The sequence below is a fragment of the Canis aureus genome, chromosome 13, assembly GCF_053574225.1.
Source record: "Canis aureus isolate CA01 chromosome 13, VMU_Caureus_v.1.0, whole genome shotgun sequence".
Taxonomy (NCBI): Eukaryota; Metazoa; Chordata; class Mammalia; order Carnivora; family Canidae; genus Canis; species Canis aureus.
The window spans coordinates 15,552,544-15,572,940 of record NC_135623.1 but is presented as its reverse complement, the minus strand read 5'-3'; the positions used below and the strand labels follow the sequence as shown (position 1 = coordinate 15,572,940).

The 20,397-nt window shown below is 39.4% G+C and overlaps 2 protein-coding genes across 12 annotated transcripts in view; one reads left to right on the top strand and one right to left on the bottom strand.

The window, feature by feature from the left end:
* Positions 1 to 122: 122 nt before the first annotated feature.
* Positions 123 to 14,707, top strand: PRPF38A (pre-mRNA processing factor 38A). Its single transcript, XM_077844917.1, has 10 exons — positions 123 to 388; positions 2,701 to 2,860; positions 4,390 to 4,511; positions 7,118 to 7,203; positions 9,903 to 10,013; positions 12,388 to 12,500; positions 13,075 to 13,101; positions 13,209 to 13,306; positions 13,757 to 13,805; positions 14,294 to 14,707. The coding sequence occupies exons 1-10, from the start codon at positions 259 to 261 to the stop codon at positions 14,334 to 14,336; spliced, it is 939 nt and encodes a 312-aa protein (XP_077701043.1). The 5' UTR covers positions 123 to 258; the 3' UTR covers positions 14,337 to 14,707.
* Positions 6,023 to 20,397, bottom strand: part of TUT4 (terminal uridylyl transferase 4) — a 127,062-nt gene continuing 112,687 nt past the window's right edge. For 7 of the 11 annotated variants that reach the window (XR_013350322.1, XM_077844902.1, XM_077844900.1 and 4 more), the window contains one exon: positions 14,403 to 20,327. The gene's annotated coding sequence lies outside the window, so the exon portion shown is untranslated. Of the gene's footprint in view, positions 7,329 to 11,851; positions 12,035 to 14,402; positions 20,328 to 20,397 lie in introns of those variants that run through there. The other 4 variants (XR_013350319.1, XR_013350320.1, XR_013350321.1 and 1 more) reach the window with 4 other exon arrangements.

Below are 20,397 nucleotides of genomic sequence, written 5' to 3'. Positions count from 1 at the left end.
TCACCAGCCAGCCCTCTAGCCCCGCCCACCTACGCGAGGCGCGCGCCGTACGTCCGCCAACGTGCCGCGGCCATCATTGATTCGGTGGGCGACGCTGCTGGCGGAAGGAAGTTCTTTCCTTCGAAGCATTTCCGCTTCCAGATGGTGGTCTGAGTTGCTTAGGCTCCCTCCGCCTTTCTTGGTCTCTCTCCGGTTCGCCTTAACCTGGATGTGACGCATTAAAGGACCCGACGGAAGTAGAACTGAAGGCGTCCTAAGATGGCGAACCGTACGGTGAAGGATGCGCACAGCATCCACGGCACCAATCCTCAGTATCTGGTGGAGAAGATCATTCGGACGCGAATCTACGAGTCCAAGTACTGGAAAGAGGAGTGCTTCGGGCTGACGGGTGAGCGGGCGCGCGCGGACCCTCCTCCACCCTGGTGGCCCCGTTCCGCGGACGGGGCGCGGGGTACCGGCCCCGGCGGGAGACTGGAGCGGAGTCTGTCAGTCACACAGAAAAATCTAGCACCTGCTGTGTGCCTGGATCGATGTTGGTTGGGCTTTGGGGACACGTGTGAGTCTGCTGCGGCCTGATTCTGAGGGTGTCTGTTGGGTTCTCTGCGTCTATTCATATTTAACGATAATCTCCCGAGTTCTCAAACCCTCTTAAACTCGGAGACTCTGAAGTCCTTAAAGGAACCTTAACATACCTGAAGCCCAGTTCCTGGTCTTTCGTTCTCTAAATCTGCACGATAAAAATAAATAAATAAAAAAAATAAATCTGCACGATGTGCAGTTATTTCCACGTTCGGGTCCTAATAGAAACCTTAGTTCTTCCGAGAAGGCTTCCAAGCCTTGCAGTCTTCGAATTCTGGCTCCTGATTTTAGTAGCTCTGCTTTGCCGGTGAACGATGTATGCCTTCTTCTGCTGTAGAACGGGTATCTTGCCCACCTCAACGATTCTAAGGAGTAAAACGCGTCATGTATAAGGAGAATTTGGTATGGTTACTGGTGTGTATTTTAAGAAGCACCCAGCACTACTCTGTGCCATCACTGTCGCTGCCACGACCGCTGTGTGTCCCTGGACGTGTCACATCGTTTTTCTGAGTCACCGTTAAATTTTGGAGTTATGTGAATTTTGGGTGAATTTTGAGGCCTTTTCTCACTGCAGGTTCTCTCCTTGTATGATCTTACCTGTAGATGCCTTCAAATTTCTCTCTTCAGCCCAGATCGCCCTCTGAGATCTCAATCTCTAATTAAACAATCAGGCCAACTCAGTATGTCCAAAAGTGAACGTGTGACCTTTTTCCTCCAATGCTAGATTATGTTCCCTTGTTGTATAATTGTATTGCATCCTGCATCTTATTTTAACTATTTGTCGCATTTCAATTATTTTTCCAATGCTTTCTGCCTTGCCAGACTGTAAACTCTGTAAGAGTAGTAATTTTGTTCTTCTTTATCATTCTACCTATATCTCTAGTATTTAGTACCTGGCTGTAAGTGTCAACTGTAATGTTGAATGAATTAATAAGAATTTATCTTAAAGGAACTTGAAATCTGATTTATAAAATGATTTTCCACTAATGGAATCTCTCATACATTATTTGCTGTGTAACATGTAGATGTTAACATTTATTTGTACTGTCTCATTTAACATTCACTATAGCCCTTAAACTTTTACCTTTACTGTTCAGATTTGAACTGACAGTCAAAAAGAAAAAAAGGTAAAAAGACTTGCCCTAGAGTTCATATAGCTAGTGTTTATTTTTGAAAACAATTGTGGAAGGTTGCTTTTTTTTTTTTTTTTAAGACTATTTGAAAGAGAAAGACCCAGAGAGCACAAGTAGGGAGAGGGGCAGAAAGAGAGGGAGAAGCCGACTCCTGCTCAGCAGGGAGACTGACATGGGACTCAGTCCCAGGACCCTGAGATCATGACCTGAGCTGATGGCAGATGCTTAACTGACTGAGCCACCCAGGCATCCCTTGTAGAAGGTTATTATCCCTATTCTGTGGATGACATTTACTTAAAGTTTTTTTTTTAATTTTTTTTTATTTATTATTTATGATAGTCACAGAGAGAGAGAGGCAGAGACACAGGCAGAGGGAGAAGCAGGCTCCATGCACCGGGAGCCAGACGTGGGATTCGATCCTGGATCTCCAGGATCGTGCCCTGGGCCAAAGGCAGGCGCCAAACCACTGCGCCACCCAGGGATCCCGACATTTACTTAAAGTTATGTAGTTATTGGGTCGTATACTGTTGCTGTTTCTTTTAGCTCCAGATTTGGCTGCTTTTCTCCAGACATAATGGTGATAGACATGGACACTGGAGATAGACTGCTTACATGTAAATCCAGGCCCTGCTACTCTCCGGTGGTGGACATTGAGCAAGTCACTTAACATTTCTTAGCCTTCATTTTCCTTATCTGAAAACAGCCTCTGTGCAGGAATTTCATGGCTTGTTGTGAAGATTAAATGAGATAATATGACATGCTTAGGAGAATACGTGGCATATAGTCATCCTTTCTTGTATATTGGCTGCTGTTATTATTATTACTATTAATACACACACTTCTAATATTAAATTGTTGATTAGTATTGAGGAGCACCAAACCTTGAACTAACTTATCTCCATTTCAGACTGGGAAGAGCTTGGCCCTAAATTATCTGAGATGCCACTTTGTTTTTGTTTTTGCCTTTGTTTTTTTTTTTTTTTTTTAGCTGAACTTGTAGTGGATAAAGCCATGGAGTTGAGGTTTGTGGGCGGTGTCTATGGTGGCAACATAAAGCCAACTCCTTTTCTGTGTTTGACCTTGAAGATGCTTCAAATCCAACCTGAGAAGGATATCATTGTGGAGTTTATAAAAAATGAAGATTTCAAGTGAGTGAAATGTTGACTAGCTAATTTAAAAGCTTCAATTTCAGTGGGCCAGAATTTGGCTTCGGTTAAGAGGAGTGAAAGCAGTGTATCTTGTTTCAACAGAGTTCTACTCTAGGATTTTGGCTCCTGAGGTCTCCAGTGTGTATTTTGTCTGTTCTGATTGTATTGATCTTCTTTACATTCTCAGTCCTGGTAACTGCTCCTCTCCCCCAGAAAGCATTTCACAAATGGACTGAAAATATATTAAGCAGGAGTGAGCACTTAGTGTGTTCATAGCACTGGATGCTCAAAGATGAAGAAAACTACATCATGTGGTAGATAAGCAGGAGAACTTTGGTGTAGGTGGAGGGAGGTTCATGTCCAGGCTCTGTTACTTATTATGACCTTAGAGAAGTTTGTGAGCTTTACTTTCTTTACTTGTAAATGGAGATGATGATACCAGCTCAAGGTTGATAGGAGGGTTAAAGAAGATAGTGCTGTATATCTCACAACACAGTGCCTTTTGGTAAAGACTCCCAAAATGTCAGCTGCTCATATTCTTGTATTACTTATTCTCAAGGAACTCACAGACAAATATAAGAGACAAACATAGTAGCTAATTTTGTACCATCCTCTAAGGGATTTACATATAATCATTTACTTAACCTTCACAACAACCCTGCAAAATTATTATCTCCGTTACACAAGGTAGGAAACTTAGGACAGATTAATTTCCTTGAGGTCAGATACCTAGTAAGTGGTAAAGCTGGCTTCAGTGTTCAAATTCTTTACTATTCTGTTGTGTTTGTCATATAAAGAAACTGTTGAGTTTCAAATGCCTACTCGTTATTCCAAGTGAAGAATTTGAGTGGGTAGTTGGATATAGGAGAAAAGAAAAAGGAATCTTACAAAACAGTAACAGCTAGAAAATAGCTTTCTTACTATGTGCTATATGCTACGCTTAGCACTTTACACACATTTCTTACTAAGCCAACAAATTAGGCACAATCATCTCCATTTTACAAGAATTGAGAAAGCAAGTAACTTGCCTAATATAACAAAGTCAATAAGTAATGGAATCCAAATTGCAACGCAGATGACTTTTTTCCAGAACTAGCACTCTGTGCTGCCTAGCAACAATTATATATATTCAAGTGTATGTATATTATTTCTTGTACTATTAGTAAACATATTTTATATGTTGTTAAATTCAGTATCTCATTTGATTCTTAGAGTAATCCTTTAAGGTAAATTGGTTCCTATTTTCCTGTCATATATAGACTCTAAATAGACTCTAAATATGATAGACTCTGAAAGTTGAGCAACATGTCCCAAGTTCCTGCAGCCAGTAAGTGGTAGAATGGGAACTTGAACCCAGGTTTCCATATTTTAGCTTTCTTTCTGCTCCATGTTGCCTCAAAATTGCAGTTCTCTCATCGCCAAAGAAGAGAAAGAACTTGTTCATCCACTGCTTTCATGAGAAAAGCCAGGTATGCAACTCAAGAACAAGAACTTTTTAGGATGGCCTACTGTTTGTCTTCTTCTGTCAGGTATGTCCGCATGTTGGGAGCACTTTACATGAGGCTGACAGGCACTGCAATTGATTGCTACAAGTACTTAGAACCTCTGTACAATGACTATCGAAAAATCAAGAGCCAGAACCGAAATGGGGGTGAGTATGGTGCTAAGGGTCTGGACCTTCCTCCCTGAACCAGTTTTTATTTCACCAATATTTCTGCTGCCTTTTTTTTTTTTTTTTTTAAGATTTTATTTATTTATTCATGAGAGACAGAGAGAGATAGAGAGGCAGAGACACAGGCAGAGGGAGAAGCAAGCTCCATGCAGGGAGCCTGATGTGGGACTCGATCCCGGGACTCAATCCTGGCACTCGATCCTGGCACTCCAGGATTACGCCCTGGGCCGAAGGCAGGCGCTCAGCCACTGAGCCACCCAGGGGTCCCCATATTTCTGCCTTCTTGTTGTAACATTGTGAATGCCCATCATCGTTGTTGTTACGGTCTTCATTTCAGGTTCTTCACCTCCTGCATGGAGTATTCCATTAGACTCCTAGCTTCCTGTTAGTCTTGCCCAATCTGCCCTTGTCTGCCTACTTTTCCAACTACATCTTATATCAGTCTCAGTCTTGCATCATGTACTTTTTCCAATGTACTCCATCCCATCTGATCTGCCTCCAGAATGACCTCGTAAAAGCCTTACTCAGACCTCCCAAAGTTAGTTTTCCATGTGTTACATCATCACGGTTATTATTTTTTTTAATATTCTATTTATTTATTCATAAGAGACACAGAGAGAGAGGGGGGCAGAGACACAGGCAGAGGGAGAAGTAGGCTCCAAGCAGAGAACTCGACATGGGACTCGATCCCGGTCTCCAGGATCACGCCCCGGGCTGATGGTGGCGCTAAACCACTAAGCCACCTGGGCTGCCCTTTTTTTTTTTTTTTTTTTTTTTTTTAAGATTTTACTTATTTGAGAGAGAGAGAGAACAGGAGCAGGATGGAGGAGGAGAGGGAGAAGCAGATTTCTCGCTGAACATTGAGCCCAACATAGGGCTCAGTCCCAGGACTTTGGGATCATGACCTGAGCCAAAGGCACACACTTAACTGAGCCACCCCAGTGCCCCATCATCACAGTAATTTTTAGTGGCCTCTTTTTTTTTTTTCCCCAAGACTTTATTCATTGATTCATGAGAGACAGAGAGAGGCAGAGACAGAGGGAGAAGCATGCTCCATGCAGGGAGCCCGATGCAGGACTCGATCCCGGGACTCCAGGACCATGCCCTGAGCCAAAAGCAGATGCCCAACCGCTGAGCCACCCAGGCGTTCCTTCTTCTCTAGCACTGTACTTCCCACTGCAGTATAAGTTAAGTGTACTCAGACTTACATAGGAATCCCACAGTGGGCAGCTCCATACATTTTACAAAGATATTTTTTGTGGAAAAGGCAGATTCAGGGTAATGCAGTCAAAACCTTTTTCTTCTTAGTGTCTAACTAGAATTTGCTTTTTACCTCTACATGTAACATTAAGAAATAGAAAGCCAAGAATTTGTTATTTTACTTTAAACTTTTATTAACTTATTACCTTGTTTATTGAATACATAATTAAGTGCCAGTATCATGCCAGGTACTGTGCTACATACTGAAAATAACATGGTGAACAAGATGGACATGGTTATGGCCGTCATGGAATTACTTATGTTTATATTATGTTAAAAACTAAGATGGGGTTACTCAACCTATTGACAATTTGATCCAGATGATTCTTTGTTATGCGGAGCTTCCAGCCCATTGTAGGATGTTTAGCCATATCCCTGGCCTCTATCCACTAGTTGTGGGTGACAAAGTTAACTGCTGCTTGAGAACCACTGAACTAAGGTAATGTTTACTATAACAATTCTAAAAAGCTTTTGCTTTACCATATAAGATACATGCTGTATATTTAGAAATATAGCGGGTTCACATGAGAAATTGTACTTGAGTTATATAATCTATTCAAGAACATCACCGTGGGTGGCTTGGTTGGTTAAGCATCTGCCTTCAGCTCAGGTCATGATCCCAGGGGTCCTGGGAGTAAGCCCCGTGTCAGGTTCCCTGCTCCGTGGGAGCCTGCTCCTCCCTCTCCTCCCTGCTCTTGCTCTCCCTGTCTCTCTTTCTCTCAAAAAAAATAAAAAAATAAAAAAATAAAACTTTTTTATAAATAACATCACTCCTGGGCACTTGGATGGCTCAGTCAATTAAACATCTGCTTTTGGCTCTGGTCATGATCCCAGGATTCTGTAATTGAGTCCTACATCGGGCTCCCTGCTCAGTGGGGAATTTGCTTGTCCCTCTACCTCTCCCCCCTGCTGTACTCTCGCTCTCTTAAATAAAATCTTAAAAAAAAAAATCACCCCTATACCACTTAGATCTGTTTGTGCATGCTTTTGTGTTGGGTCTCCTGCTAATTGGGACAGCTTCATTCATCTCTTTATCCTCAGCTCCAAGAAGAGGCCTGATACAGATGGCCTCAGTAAAGGTGAGCTGAATGAATGAGGTAAGTGATGACAAGGCTATGAATGACTGTAGTTTGACCCCAGGTCTGATTAGTAATCCCTTCTCTGTAACCACACTGAGTGGTTTTATTAGTAAATGTGTAGGGAAGGGAGGCTGCAGAGGATTCACACTTTCTATACCAAGTATTTTATAATAGAGTCTTGCACTTTTATTTTTTGACTATATAAATTTATTTCCAAGTTGCCTGAGCATATGATTGTTCTTTCAGAGTTTGAACTGATGCACGTAGATGAGTTTATTGATGAACTGCTGCACAGTGAGAGAGTCTGTGATATCATTCTACCCCGGCTACAGGTAAGAGATAAAGGTCTCTTATCAGAGTTGCCCTTCTTTCCCCAAGACAGGGACAGAGGAGTACACATACACAATAAAACACTGAAGCCCATGATCTCAGGGGTCCTCTTAACTAGTCTTCATACCTATGAAAAAGGGGATTGGGAGAGAAAAACAGAAGTAAAGTATTTGAAGAGTGGGGCTTTAAAAGGGAGTAATACAGGGTGCCTTTGTGGCTCAGTGGTTGTGTGTGTGATGGGCTCAGGGTGTGATCCCAGGGTCCTGGAATTGAGTTCCACATCGGGCTCCCCGCATGGAGCTTGCTTCTCCCTCTGCCTGTGTCTCCGCCTCTCTATATGTATGTCTCTCATGAATAAACATTTTTTTTTAAAAAAGGTAACACAGGAAATGACTTTTTAAAATGTTATATGAAGGAAATTGTAGGCTGTAAAACAGATAAGAGGGTCAGGAGTGGTAGACTAAGATCTTAATCTCTTAAATGTCAAACTTTATAACCCTGTTTAGTGATAAATGAGTATCCATGAAGCACTTTTCAGGAATGGGTTTTGCAGAGTATTATTTAAAACTACTGTTAAATACAAAGGGAAAACAGTAGGTTGCCTAAAGAGAAAAGGAATGATCTATAATGGAGAGATGACTGAGCAGGGGAATAGATTAAATTTCTGGGTTGTTGTTATAGCTGACTAGCTGTGGAACCTGGTTTTATTTTCCCATTTATGAAATGGGGGACTTAGACTACTTCACTGGTCTTTAAACTACCCTGTGGGACTGTTTAAGGCTACAGAGAGGAATAAAAGGAAACAGCCCACATATTCCAACCAGAGTAGCTCTTTTTTTCTCTAAGGCACATATTGAGCTTGAAAGTGAGATTTCATTTGAACAAAGGCTTTTTTTTTTCTTTTAAATGGCTTTATTAATGTATAATTGATGTACATTAAACTACATGTATTTAAAGTGTGCAGTTTGGTAATTTTGCCATTTGTGTGTACACCCTTGAAACTCTTCACAGTCAAGAATAGTGAACCTACTTGTATGTGCTGTTTTTTTCCTTATTACTCAGCATAGTAATATATGTTTCACGATAATTCCTTCAAAGTAGGAAATAGAATGAATTGCAGATATCTGATAAATGGGTCAGATGAGGCAGCAAATCAGCTGGATAAAAAGTAGTTGGTAGATGAGTACTCACATTTAAATGCAATGTACCAACTCTTCCTCCACAGCGATCCAGTAATAGGACTCTATAAAAATCCTAAAAATATGTATGCTATATCTGTTTTAGTCTGTATTGGCTACTGTAAACTGTGTAGTGAAGAGACTTCAAAACTGAAAATCTGCTTTCAGGGCCCAATTCTCACACTTCATTGTGGTTATGTTAACTGTCATTATTATTAGCTGCTCTCATTTTTAGAAATACTATAAGAAATGGATTATTTTGAAGTACAATTATAAGGGTTCGAAAACCCATTCAGCTTTAAAGCAAGCCAATTGATGCAGATAAGATGGTCTGAATAGAGTCTAGAAGACCGCAAAACATGCCTCACTGAGAGAGAAACTGAAATCTGACTGGTGTACATTTTATCACCAAGAAGTGTGGTCTGGTGTGGGTCTGTGTGTCCTGGAAGTGACCCTTAAGAACACCTGCTCTGATTCTGTTCTTATTAAGCACCTCATCAATTTAGCTTCTGATGTGTCCTGTCCTGACATTCCAAGAATCTGCTCTGGAATAAATTCTAATTTCATCAAACATCAATACTGTGAATTAATATATCGATTTTAGTCTGAGCATTAGGGATTTGGGATGCCCTGTCTGATACGGTCCTAGATCCCAAACTATGGTGATTGTGTAACTGAAGAGCCTTTTTCCAAGGAGCTCTTTAATGAGGATTGACTACACAGAGTGGTATCTTTGTTTCACTTCTGCCAACCATTATAGAATTTTGTTAGAGATAAGCTAAATGTTATTATTTTAGGACTATCCAACATTCTTTATATCCTGGGCACAAGAAAATGGTAAGGGATCGTATGACTCAGGCAGTCCCATTTGGCATTTTTGAACTCATCCTTGCCTTTCAGGTCCTTAATCACACAATAAGCCAGCTAAGCCACATCTCAGAAGAAAATGGAACAAGAAGATGGATCGTGTATATCCTATAGTTTGTTCAAAATGTGTGACTCTACTAGACTGTTCCCTAAATCCCAGGTCAAGTAAAGTTGATGCTATTCCAAACCAGGACCAAGACAATCTTCAGCCCCCAAACTGGGCTGGGCCTCACTGGGTCTCTTAGGGTAGATTTTGCTTTTACCCTGTCTTGGAACTACCAGCCACCAGTCACAGCTCTGAACTTACATTGGCCCTTGTATATGAAGCTCCCCCCCTTTTTTTTTTTTCAGGGCTACATCTATATTGATTGATATTTCAGTGACTTTTAAGTGTAAAAGATCACAGAGAATAGAGCCAACAGAAAATGAAGTTCCCTTCAACTTTGTATTTATGTAATTACAGGGGGATGTAAAAGTATAGATTCCAAGTATGTTAAATTCCTTAAGAAAATTTTGAACTGTCTGGAATATCTTTGAAATGAAATTGCCTCAGCTGTTCATCACCAGTTTCCCGTCTATCCCAGAGCCCCAGTGTCAGGGGTTCAGGACATAGAGGAGACAACAAAGCCCCCTGACTCTCATTATGCTTTCTGTAGAAACGCTATGTGCTAGAGGAAGCTGAGCAACTGGAGCCTCGGGTTAGTGCTCTAGAAGAGGACATGGATGACGTGGAGTCCAGTGAAGAGGAGGAAGAGGAGGATGAGAAGGTCAGGCACCTGGGAGCTTAAGGGTTCAGGAGGGATAATTACTGGGAGGGGATGAGGGGAATGGTCCTTCCTTGTTTTGTTTTCCGACTTTAATTTTTAACTTTAACCAAAAAATACAATATTTATCATTTAAGAGTATGGGCATTGAAGTTAAATAAGGCTTTGATTCATATCTCAGCTCTCCATAATCTTGTGTAAATTAATCTCTGTCTTTCCCTTAGTAAAGAAGAATGATACCTATTAGGATTATTATGAGCATTAAATGAGGTGATATACATAAAGCCCATTGCATATTGGACATTATAAGTGACTCACAGTTGGTAGCTATTAATATAAATACTTAAAATAATAATACTGTTCATAGTTGAACCTATCCTAAGGATTAAGCTAGCTTAAGGAAAAAAATAATACCTACTGCATGGTCATGTTTTTTACTAGTTAAAATGTTGACAAGTTGAAAACAGCCCAGCTGTCAGGAAGCAGTCAGGTTAACTATTAGCTCAACAGGCTTTTAGCCATTAAAACTTATGAAAAGTATATGATGTGGAAATGCTTATGGTTAGGAAAGAAGGATCTGAAACATCCATGTTTAAAATATAATACTCTGTATCCAAAAAGGGTGGCGGGGGGGGGGGGGGGGAGAATAAAAGAAACGGTGGATACTGACTGTAAATGGAAGTGTAGCTCTGAGCCAGTAGGCTCTCTTTAAGAAGTGCAAAAGGAAACATTCGTTCATGAATTTAAAGACTTCTAAGGCTGAGGTGCTTTTTTGTGGTGAGTGAACCAAAAGTAGTCATTCTGTTTTTCCTTTTTTTAATGGATTTCAATCACTTTCAAAGTGGAGAGAATGTGCCTCCATTTACCCGTCACCTAGCCGCCATAGTATCAACTCAGCCATTTTATTTTTTTTCTAATGTCTTCCAAATTGTCCCCACACCAGTTTTCTTGACATAGATCACAATCATCAGTATATCTCATCCGTATCTCAGAAGAAGCCTAACCATGATAACTATTATCACCCCCAAATCATCAGTAATTTCTTAATGTCAAATATTCGGTATTGAAAGGAACATATTTTATGTTAACCAGAATTTAAATAAAACTTGAAACAAGGAAATAAAATATTCAGTATTCACATTTCCCCAATTGTCCTATATTTAATAGTTTGAATTAATATTCAGAGAAGGTCCATAAATCAAGTCATATTATTTTACACAGATTTTTACAATCTGTATTTTTCTGATTATGTCCCTGTGGGGTCACTTAACATGTTTGTCTGTCCCTTGTATCTTCTGTAAACTCTTAGATCTGGAGGCTCAATTGGATTTGAGGTTTTTGTACCCTTTGTAGTAAAGCAACACTACTTCATAGGTACTCGTGTATACTCTTCGTAGGGTGAGCAAAGTCTGTTTCTCTGCCTTATTAGGAACCACTGTGCCTAAATGATCTCTGCCTAGACCCATTAGGGGTTATAAAATCATGATGTTCTAATTCTTTGCTTTTTCATCATGTTACCTATAACACTGCTATAAAATCTCCCAAGTCAATACTTAGTTTTTCTTAGGTACAGTTGATATAGAAAAGAGAAATACTGGGTTACTTATCAGTTTTTAAAATAATGAGTTGAGTCCATAATATCCTCCCAATGTGATGAATGTGCTTTTGTCCTTGGTAACATAAACTCATGGATTTAAGCTAATTGGAGGTGTTTTGAACCAGGTCCTTGTTGATGATGAAATCGTCCCCTCTTTGGCCAAAGGATCACTCCCCCCCCTCCCCCCACACACACACTTGACTCATGAGACTGACAACAACCATGGTAGTCTCAGACTCCTTACCTTCTGACGATACATTCTAGTCACGTTTTATGCTTCTGGCCCCAATCTGAAATTGCCATTTTTCCAGGGAGCCATTGGTTTCATTTACAGGGAAAATGGTATTTAGATACCACACTCTGGGCACTATAAATGCTCATTGCTATGGGTTTGGTTGGTGTTTCTAGGTCTTTACAGTTGGCAAACCTAGAGGAAAAATTTAAGAGTAAAGTACACTTTGTACTTAATTTTACTGATCTTACACCTCTCTTTTCACATTGGAAATCCAACCTTTTAAGGAGATACATGTAATTACTTAGCTCTCACAATTCTCACATAGTCCCAGAATAGTGGTACCAACACTGGAATAGTAGGATTATTGGAAACGGTTTTTTATTTGGTAGTTCTTTTTGTCCTTAGGGTTATCTATGTATTATTGTGTTTTAAATTCACTTGAAGGTAGAATTTGGGACAGGTTGAGGAGGGGAGTGTATGTCCTACCCCTAAATAGTTCTGTGTTAAGTCTGTGCTCAGCGTTGACCTATCCATTTCTTTCCCAGTTGGAGAGAGTGCCATCACCTGATCATCGCCGGAGAAGCTACCGAGACTTGGACAAGCCCCGTCGTTCTCCTACACTGCGCTATAGAAGGAGTAGGAGCCGGTCTCCCAGAAGGTAAAGCCCTAATCCTTGGCCTCTTCCAGGGAAACTTTAAGCCTGGTAATTAATACAGAAGTTTGGATTTCAGGGAAGGAAAAAATTCAGGTTGTGGGGAATGTTTGCCCAGTATAGGAATTGCTATAAAACCACCACCTGCAAAATCTCCGTGGTAGATGATAACCATTTATTTAGTTCACAAGTCTGCATCAGTGATTTAAGCTGGGCTTGGATAGGCAGTGTAAGTTCACGTACCTGTTTTGTGGTCAGCTTTCTATTGGCTTTTAACGAGGATACCTGGGGCAACTCATCTCTTCTGTGTGTGTCTCATTCTAGGCTAAGTTAGGCATGTTCCCTCAACTGTGACAGAATTCAAGAGCAGACAAGCTCAATCATGCAAGTTTCCTTCCAGTATCTGTTGGTATCACATCTGCAGATACCCCACTGGCCAAAGCAGGTCACATGGCCAATCCCAGACTTAGAGTGGGAGGATTCTAATAAAAAGTTATGTAACAAAGGTCATGGATAAGAAGTGGGTGAATGTTTGAGCAGTGCGCCTAACTAAGGTTCTTCCTCTTTTCTTTCTGTGTAGGCGGAGTCGGTCTCCTAAAAGGAGGAGGTAGGCCTTCAGTTGACTTGTAATGAAGGATACAGCTTTTGGGGGATGGAGGGGTGTGATGTGAGTATAAATGTCAGAAAAAGGAGTCTAACCAATCATTTCCACAGCCCCTCCCCTCGCCGAGAAAGGCATCGGAGCAAAAGCCCAAGACGTCACCGCAGCAGATCTCGAGATAGACGGCACAGATCCCGCTCCAAGTCCCCAGGTATAATATTTGGGACTTTTGCTATTGGTTATCTTAAATGTAATAGATGCTTGACCTTCTCCAGGACAGGAGTGCCTAGCTATATGACTGCTTAAAAGAAAAGGAAATGAAAATCTGCAAATTAAGAATTCACATCTTTACTTTCTCATAAAAGCTTTACTGAAAGAATGATGAACTTCACTTTTTTCATCTGAAATTATAGGAATTAAGACCCTATGTGATGTTTGTGAAATTAACCATAACCCTCAAATGCATATGAAATGGATTCAGTTCTGGCACTCCACCGTAAACAAGCACCCCCATAAACAGTCCAGACAGGTGCTATCAAGATGTGTGTCTAGCATAAGCCAGAAAAAAATATTATGCCGGTGAAAGGGACTGAAAGAAGTGAAAATGACAGTGGAAGAGTAGGTGGGTAGAGTACTTATCTAGTGGCCTTTTCTTCCCCAGGTCATCATCGTAGTCACAGACACAGGAGTCACTCAAAGTCTCCTGAAAGGTAGGGATTGACTTATTTTAAGAATTTTTTTTACTCAAACTTCCAATCACACAACTAAGTCAGACCTGAAATTTTGTTTTGATGGGGATATTTAGGAACTTTATTCCAGGACAAAATTGGCCTATTGCCCTGAGAATTACTAGGATTATGTATTTGTTCTGTGTTATTTTGTTTTTTCCATGTAGGATTGCAGCTTTGGAGAGTGGGCCATGAGCTTTGGTCTCAGGAGACCTGTGGTTAAGTCCCAACTTTGTTAACAATTAACAGTTGGGTGACATTGGACAGGTCACTTTCATTTGATAAACTTTAAGATAGTAATACTTGCCTCAGTGTTGCGCTTAGACATAACACTAAGCACATTTAATGAATACTAGATGTCATTTCTGTCCCCATCAGTATCAGCATACATACATCTTCCTCAAAAGTTCTTGCCTACCTTCTTAAACAGCTGTTAAGTTTATTATGGTTCATATGTGTTACCATTTCAGATCTAAGAAAAGCCACAAGAAGAGCCGGAGAGGGAATGAATAATGGACTCAGTTTGGTATTAGATCAGATGGCCACCTGTGGATCTAAAGGCATCTGTCTTTGTGGAAGGATTAAGATCTTACTCCCCAGGCAGCTATGAGAATATTTTAGCTCTTTGTAACCAATTTCTCTCTTTTTTTTTTTTTTTTACTTAAGTGAAAGAGGTGCTGAGTTTTGTATCTCTCTTTGAATTGTAATCCATTTGAGGAATAGTGCTTCCCAAGGGCTGCTTTTGACCCCTTTGTGCAACCAATCTTGACTGTACTCAAATTTACAATGGTAGAAAGGATTTGAGGGGTGGAGAGGATGAGTGACAAGGACAGGATGTGGCTGCCTGTTGACCTTTTGTTATTAAATTTTACACACCCATTTTCCATTTTTCTGTAGTTTAGTTTTGTTTTGCTCCATTATGGGAACTGTTCTGAGAATTCTGAGATTTATTGCTGCTGATAGTACACTCAAAAAATCAAGTCAGTAAAACCTACAACCTCCAGCTTCTCCCCGCCCCCCGTCCCCCCCCCCCCCCCCAACCATGTAGGAATATTAGGAAAACTGACGAGTTAGCAGCAGCTTTGTAAGAAGAAAATGCATTCAAAAGTAAGGCTTCTCTGGATCATTGGATCATAAGCTAAGGCTTCTCTGGACCAGTTACGTTGAACAGTTCAACAATGAAACTTAAATACCTTTTATACAACATAATATAATGTATGTTCTTTTTCCCCCAAGAGCCTTGGATTCTAGGTTATGGTGCTCAGCCTTTATCTTGTAAGCACTGACATTTATCCAAGTATAATCAGTAGCAGTAGGGTACTAAGACTGAAAAGAAGAAATTATCTAATAACCCCTCAGGGGTTTTGACCTGTATTGCTGGAAAACAGTGCCATTCATTCACAAGGCTAGAAAATAGAACAGGGAGAGGCCAGGCTTTAGAGGGGCATATGGTGAAAGTTGTGTTGGTAGGAAAAAATGATGCATTCAGTTTATCCTAAAGTGTAATTAGAGACTGCTGTAATATAAATAGGAACTGGAGTTGAGCCAAGAGATCTAACCCTGAATTGACAACATTTAGGTAACTGTGAAAGAAGTAGAATTAAATGGAATTGATTGCCCATTGAGGTGTGTGTTTATGTAAGAAAAACCAACAACAGAATAATTGGCAACACTCAACACTGGTGAAAGGAAGCAGTGCAATCAACCAACTGAAAATGTAAAGGAGCCATTCAAGAAAGGTAGGAGAATTAGGAGACAGTATGTTGAAGAAGCTAAGTCTGAGGATTCAGAAGCAAAATAAGAACTGTAAGGTGTCCACAGGCGTTGACAATAGGGGGTATTGGGATCTTTGCTAGAAGAGTTCAGTCTACCAGTACTTACCTTTCCTCCTTTAAAAAGGGAAAAGTGAAAAAAAAGGAGTGGGGAGAGGGAACAATTTTGACTTCCTGCAGCTCTGGACCCAGCAAGAATTATGAAGACCAACTGCCTCACAGGTTCCAGTTTCCTGGGAAGCTTTATCTGGTCATAAAATAAACATTCTTTTGATTGCTGTTGACTTGAACTTTGCAGCAACGTTAAAGCATTTTGGGATATTTGAAATTTCACATTCTTCAGAGATTCCTCTCCTGATGATACTTGAGCTAATAAAAGTTGACCATAAGAGCTATTGTTATCCATTATACAACTATATATAGGACTGCCTTTAAGGATTAAATATAAGCACATCTATTTACATCTGTTAATAGAGTCCCAGCAGTTAGTTATTTCTTTACCAAAATGATCTAGATGCAAAGAAATGTCTCTGGTTTAATGACCTATGGACCAATCAAGTTATCATCCTGTATTATTGTTAAAATATTCACTTTAAAGTCTAAGATAAAAAATTCAAATACCTGCCCCTGCCCCCCCTCCCAAAAAAAAACCCATGCAGCTTTTAATAACAGAAATAAGCCTCCCCAAACAAACTATGAATGCATACTTACTTATTAGGTATATGGTGAAATCTGAATCAATAGTACAGCCAACCTATAGCAGGAAATAGATTGTTCCCATTCTTTCATTAGTTCAAAGAGCTAAGAGTTCTTGAGTGGGATGTGTTGAACATCTCTCTAAAGATTTGGTATATTACTGAATTCCAGAAGAGGTGGAGCTAAAGACAAACTTGGCTGAGAGCCATTTCTGTCATCTGTGTGCTAGCCTACTGGATGAGGTCTTGGAACTGTAGTATTCTAACTTTATTTGACTGGTCTATTAAGAAACATTTTACATCTGTACACATATATTCTGTAACTAAAACAGATGTCAGGAAAAAATTCTTTATGTAAAATTGATGTATTTCCTGTACAGTATTTTTTTAGTATGTTTTTAATATTGGATGTAAACCACTAAATTGATTTCACTTCCTAAAATATGGTGAAAGTCTTCCAATATAATAACCCAACTGAAAGCTCATTCCTCTAGCCTCTTTCCATTATTTCTATCATATAGATTGACCTACGGTTAAATAAGTATTAATGAGATAAGAATGATCACAGATGCTGGTCACTCCCTACAGAAAGTTAAAGTAGTACGTTCTTCACAAAGACTATAGCAAAGTGATGTTTTAAATGCACAAAGTATAAAAGAAGTTCAAAGATGATATTAAAACCTAAGATGGAAAATAAGCTTAATAGAGCTTAACTGAAGATCTGAAAAATTGGAGAAAAGCCTTTTTAGAAAACAGTATAAAATAAGGCATAGAGAGAATAGGCTGGAGGAAATAAATACTGAAAGTCATAGAAAACTTAAAAGCTACAAAGATAATAAAATACCTGAAATTGGGATCCCTGGGTGGCTCAGCGGTTTAGCGCCTGCCTTTGGCCCAGGGCGCGATCCTGGAGTCCCAGGATCAAGTCTCACACCGGGCTCCCAGCATGGAGCCTGCTTCTCCCTCCTCCTGTGTCTCTGCCTCTCTCTCTCTCTCTCTCATAAATAAATAAATCTTAAAAAAAAAAAAAAAACACCTGAAATCCTACATAGGCATAATTTACATTATTAATGAAGAGAATTGAGCAAATTAGATAAAATTTTCCTGAAATAAAAAGCAAAGCTTCAAGAAATATCCTAATGAATTTAAGATATAAAGGATTATAGGGATATACCTAAGCAGAGAAATCAAGTCTTATATAAAAGAGAAAACTTCAGAAGCTGGTCTCCTATAGCTCTAAAGGTCTGCAGAAAATAGTGATAGGAATTTTATACCTAGCCAAAGCTGTCTTTAAAACATAAAGAGAAGGGTGCTTGGGTGGCTCAGTCAGTTAAATCTCTGCCTTCAGATCAGTTTATGATCCTAGGGTCCTGGGATCTAGCTCTGCATCAGGTTCCCTGCTTTTCCCTCTCTTCCTTGCTTGTGCTCTCTCTTGCTATCTCTGTCTCTCACAAATAAAATCTAAATAAAAACAATGGGAAATAATTGTAGAACTCAACTTATATGTGAACACTGTCTATATAAGAAATAATATAGGGACACCTGGGTGGCTCAGTTCTGGAGCATCTGCTTTTGGCTCAGGTCATGATCCCAGGGTCCTGGGATCAAGTCCTGCATCAGGCTTCCTCTGAGGAGCCTGCTTTTCCCTCTGCCTATGTTTCTGCCTCTCTTTGTGTCTCTCATGAATAAATAAATAAAATCCTAAAAAAATTAATATAACCAAGAAGTAGAGGAACTGGTAAACATTTTTTTCATAACAGGAGCCATGCATGATCTCTAACTAAAACATACCTGAAAACTAGGAAAAAATAACCAGCCTCTTTAATGTTTTCTAGAATTGTCCTAAATTTTAAGGGGAATCTTTTAGAACTAATCTTTTTTTCTACTAAAGTTTAGAAAAAAACTTTTGAGTATTTCATCTCACATTTTGTTAAATCCAAGTGAAATTAACCTGATGATGTATACACACATACATATATATACACATATATATTAGATTTTATTTATTCATGAGAAACAGAGAGAGGCAGAGACACAGGCAGAGGGAGAAGCAGACTCGCTGTGGGGAGCCCAATTGCAGGACTTGATCCCAAGACCCCCGGGGACCAGAACCGGAGCCACCCAGGTGCCCCAACTTGCTATATTTAGTAAACAGCATATGAGCCCACTTTTCTAAAACTCTATGTATGTGTGTCTATGTTTAAGAAAGATCGTTGGGGCTAGGGGAAGGTGCCTAGCTGGCTCAGCTGGAAAAGCATGTGGCTCTTGGATCTCAGTCACAAGTTCTAATCCCACATTGGGTGAATGAGAAAATAAAAAGTTGGAATGGATAAAGTTCACCAGCTATTAATGGTATTTATTTCTGGTTGATGGTCTTTTTATACTTTGATTTTTATACTTTGTTTTTATTTAATGTTTCCTTTTTTTTTTTAATACATTTAAATTATCCTTTAAGGAAAAAAAATGAATTGTTTGGACTTTAAAGTTATTTGATAAGCTTACCAACACAGTTTATATACTGTTTGCTGGGACCACAAAAATGGTAACCAGCTTTCCTGGAGGCAATTTGGCAGTATGTAGCAGGAACTTATAACTTTTATCCTTTTTACTGAATAATCCCATATATGAATATAAATTCACCATACTAGAATAATAAACACAAAAATAGCTTTATCCTATCATTTTACATATTATTATATATGAGAAAAGCAGAAATGCCCATCAGTAGAGGACTAAACAAATAAATGGTACATCATTAATATTCATAGTTTTGAATGATCTTTAATGACAATGAAAATATTAATATTTCCATGTCATTAAACATTATACAAAACATTTCAAAACAATACAATCTTATGTGTGGGGTGTATGTGTACTCTGCAGAAGATTGATAATTTGAGCACTTTTCAATTGCTCCACAATGAATCTGAATTCACAATCACAAAAGTTTACAACTTTGAGAAGTTTGCATACTTCTAAAACTGAGCAGCTACTATATAAATGACAAACTAAGAGTATTCTATTTTTTCCACTTGCTACAGTTTTGCCATTTATTGAGCACTGGTAATTGCTAAAGGAGACACAAGTCATAGAGGCATTCCTTCATTTCACTTCACAGATACTGCGTTTTTTTGTTGTTATTTTTTTAAACCAAGGTTTATGGCAACCCTCCATAAACAAGTGTATTGGTTTTTTGTCTAATGGCATATGACAGAGACACCAAGTTGTCTGTATCGTATTTTGGTAACAGTAATCTGTGTCATGGTTTGGGTGCCACAAATTCTGCCCATGTAAAATAGCAAACCTAACAAATGGTTGTTCTGACTGCTCTGTTGACTGGCCACTCCCCTGTCTCTCTCCCTCTTTGGACTTTCCCATTCCCTGAGACAACAATACTGAAATTAGGCTAACTTTTAACCCCAATGGCCCTGAGTGTTCAGGTGATATGACAGGGCGATTGGTGTGGCAAACTTCAGTTGTCCTATTTCAAGAAATTGCCACAGTCACCCCAACCTTCACCAACTACCACCCTGATCAGTCAGCCCTCAGCATCAAGTCAAGACCTTCCACCAGCAAAAAAAATTACAACTCACTGAAGCTCAGCTGATGGTTAGCATTTTTTTTTTACAATAAAAGTATATTTAAATTAAGATGTGAATTTTCAACATAATGGTACTGCACACTTAATCAACTACAATAGTGTAAACATAACTTCTATACACTGGGAAAATCAAAAAAGGCATTTGACTCACTTTATTGCAGTGATCTGGGACCTAACCTGCAAGATTCTGAGGTATGCCTATATTTTAACACAAAAGCATACAACTGGGCCAGCTATCTCATTAACAAAACAAATAAGCGAACTCTACCATTTAGTAGGATTCTGAGAGATACTGATCTTAACATTTAATAAATACCTTTTCAGGGCTGCAAATATGGCAGGAAAGCCCTCAACCTCCTGCAATAGATTTCAAGCATCTTGCAAGCTGGAAAATATGCCAAAAGCCCAGGTAGTCTCCTATTTAAGTAATGCATATCTGAGGAAGCAGAACAAAGATAATACACTGTCCTTAAAATACATTTGTATTTACTTATTCTGCAAATTTC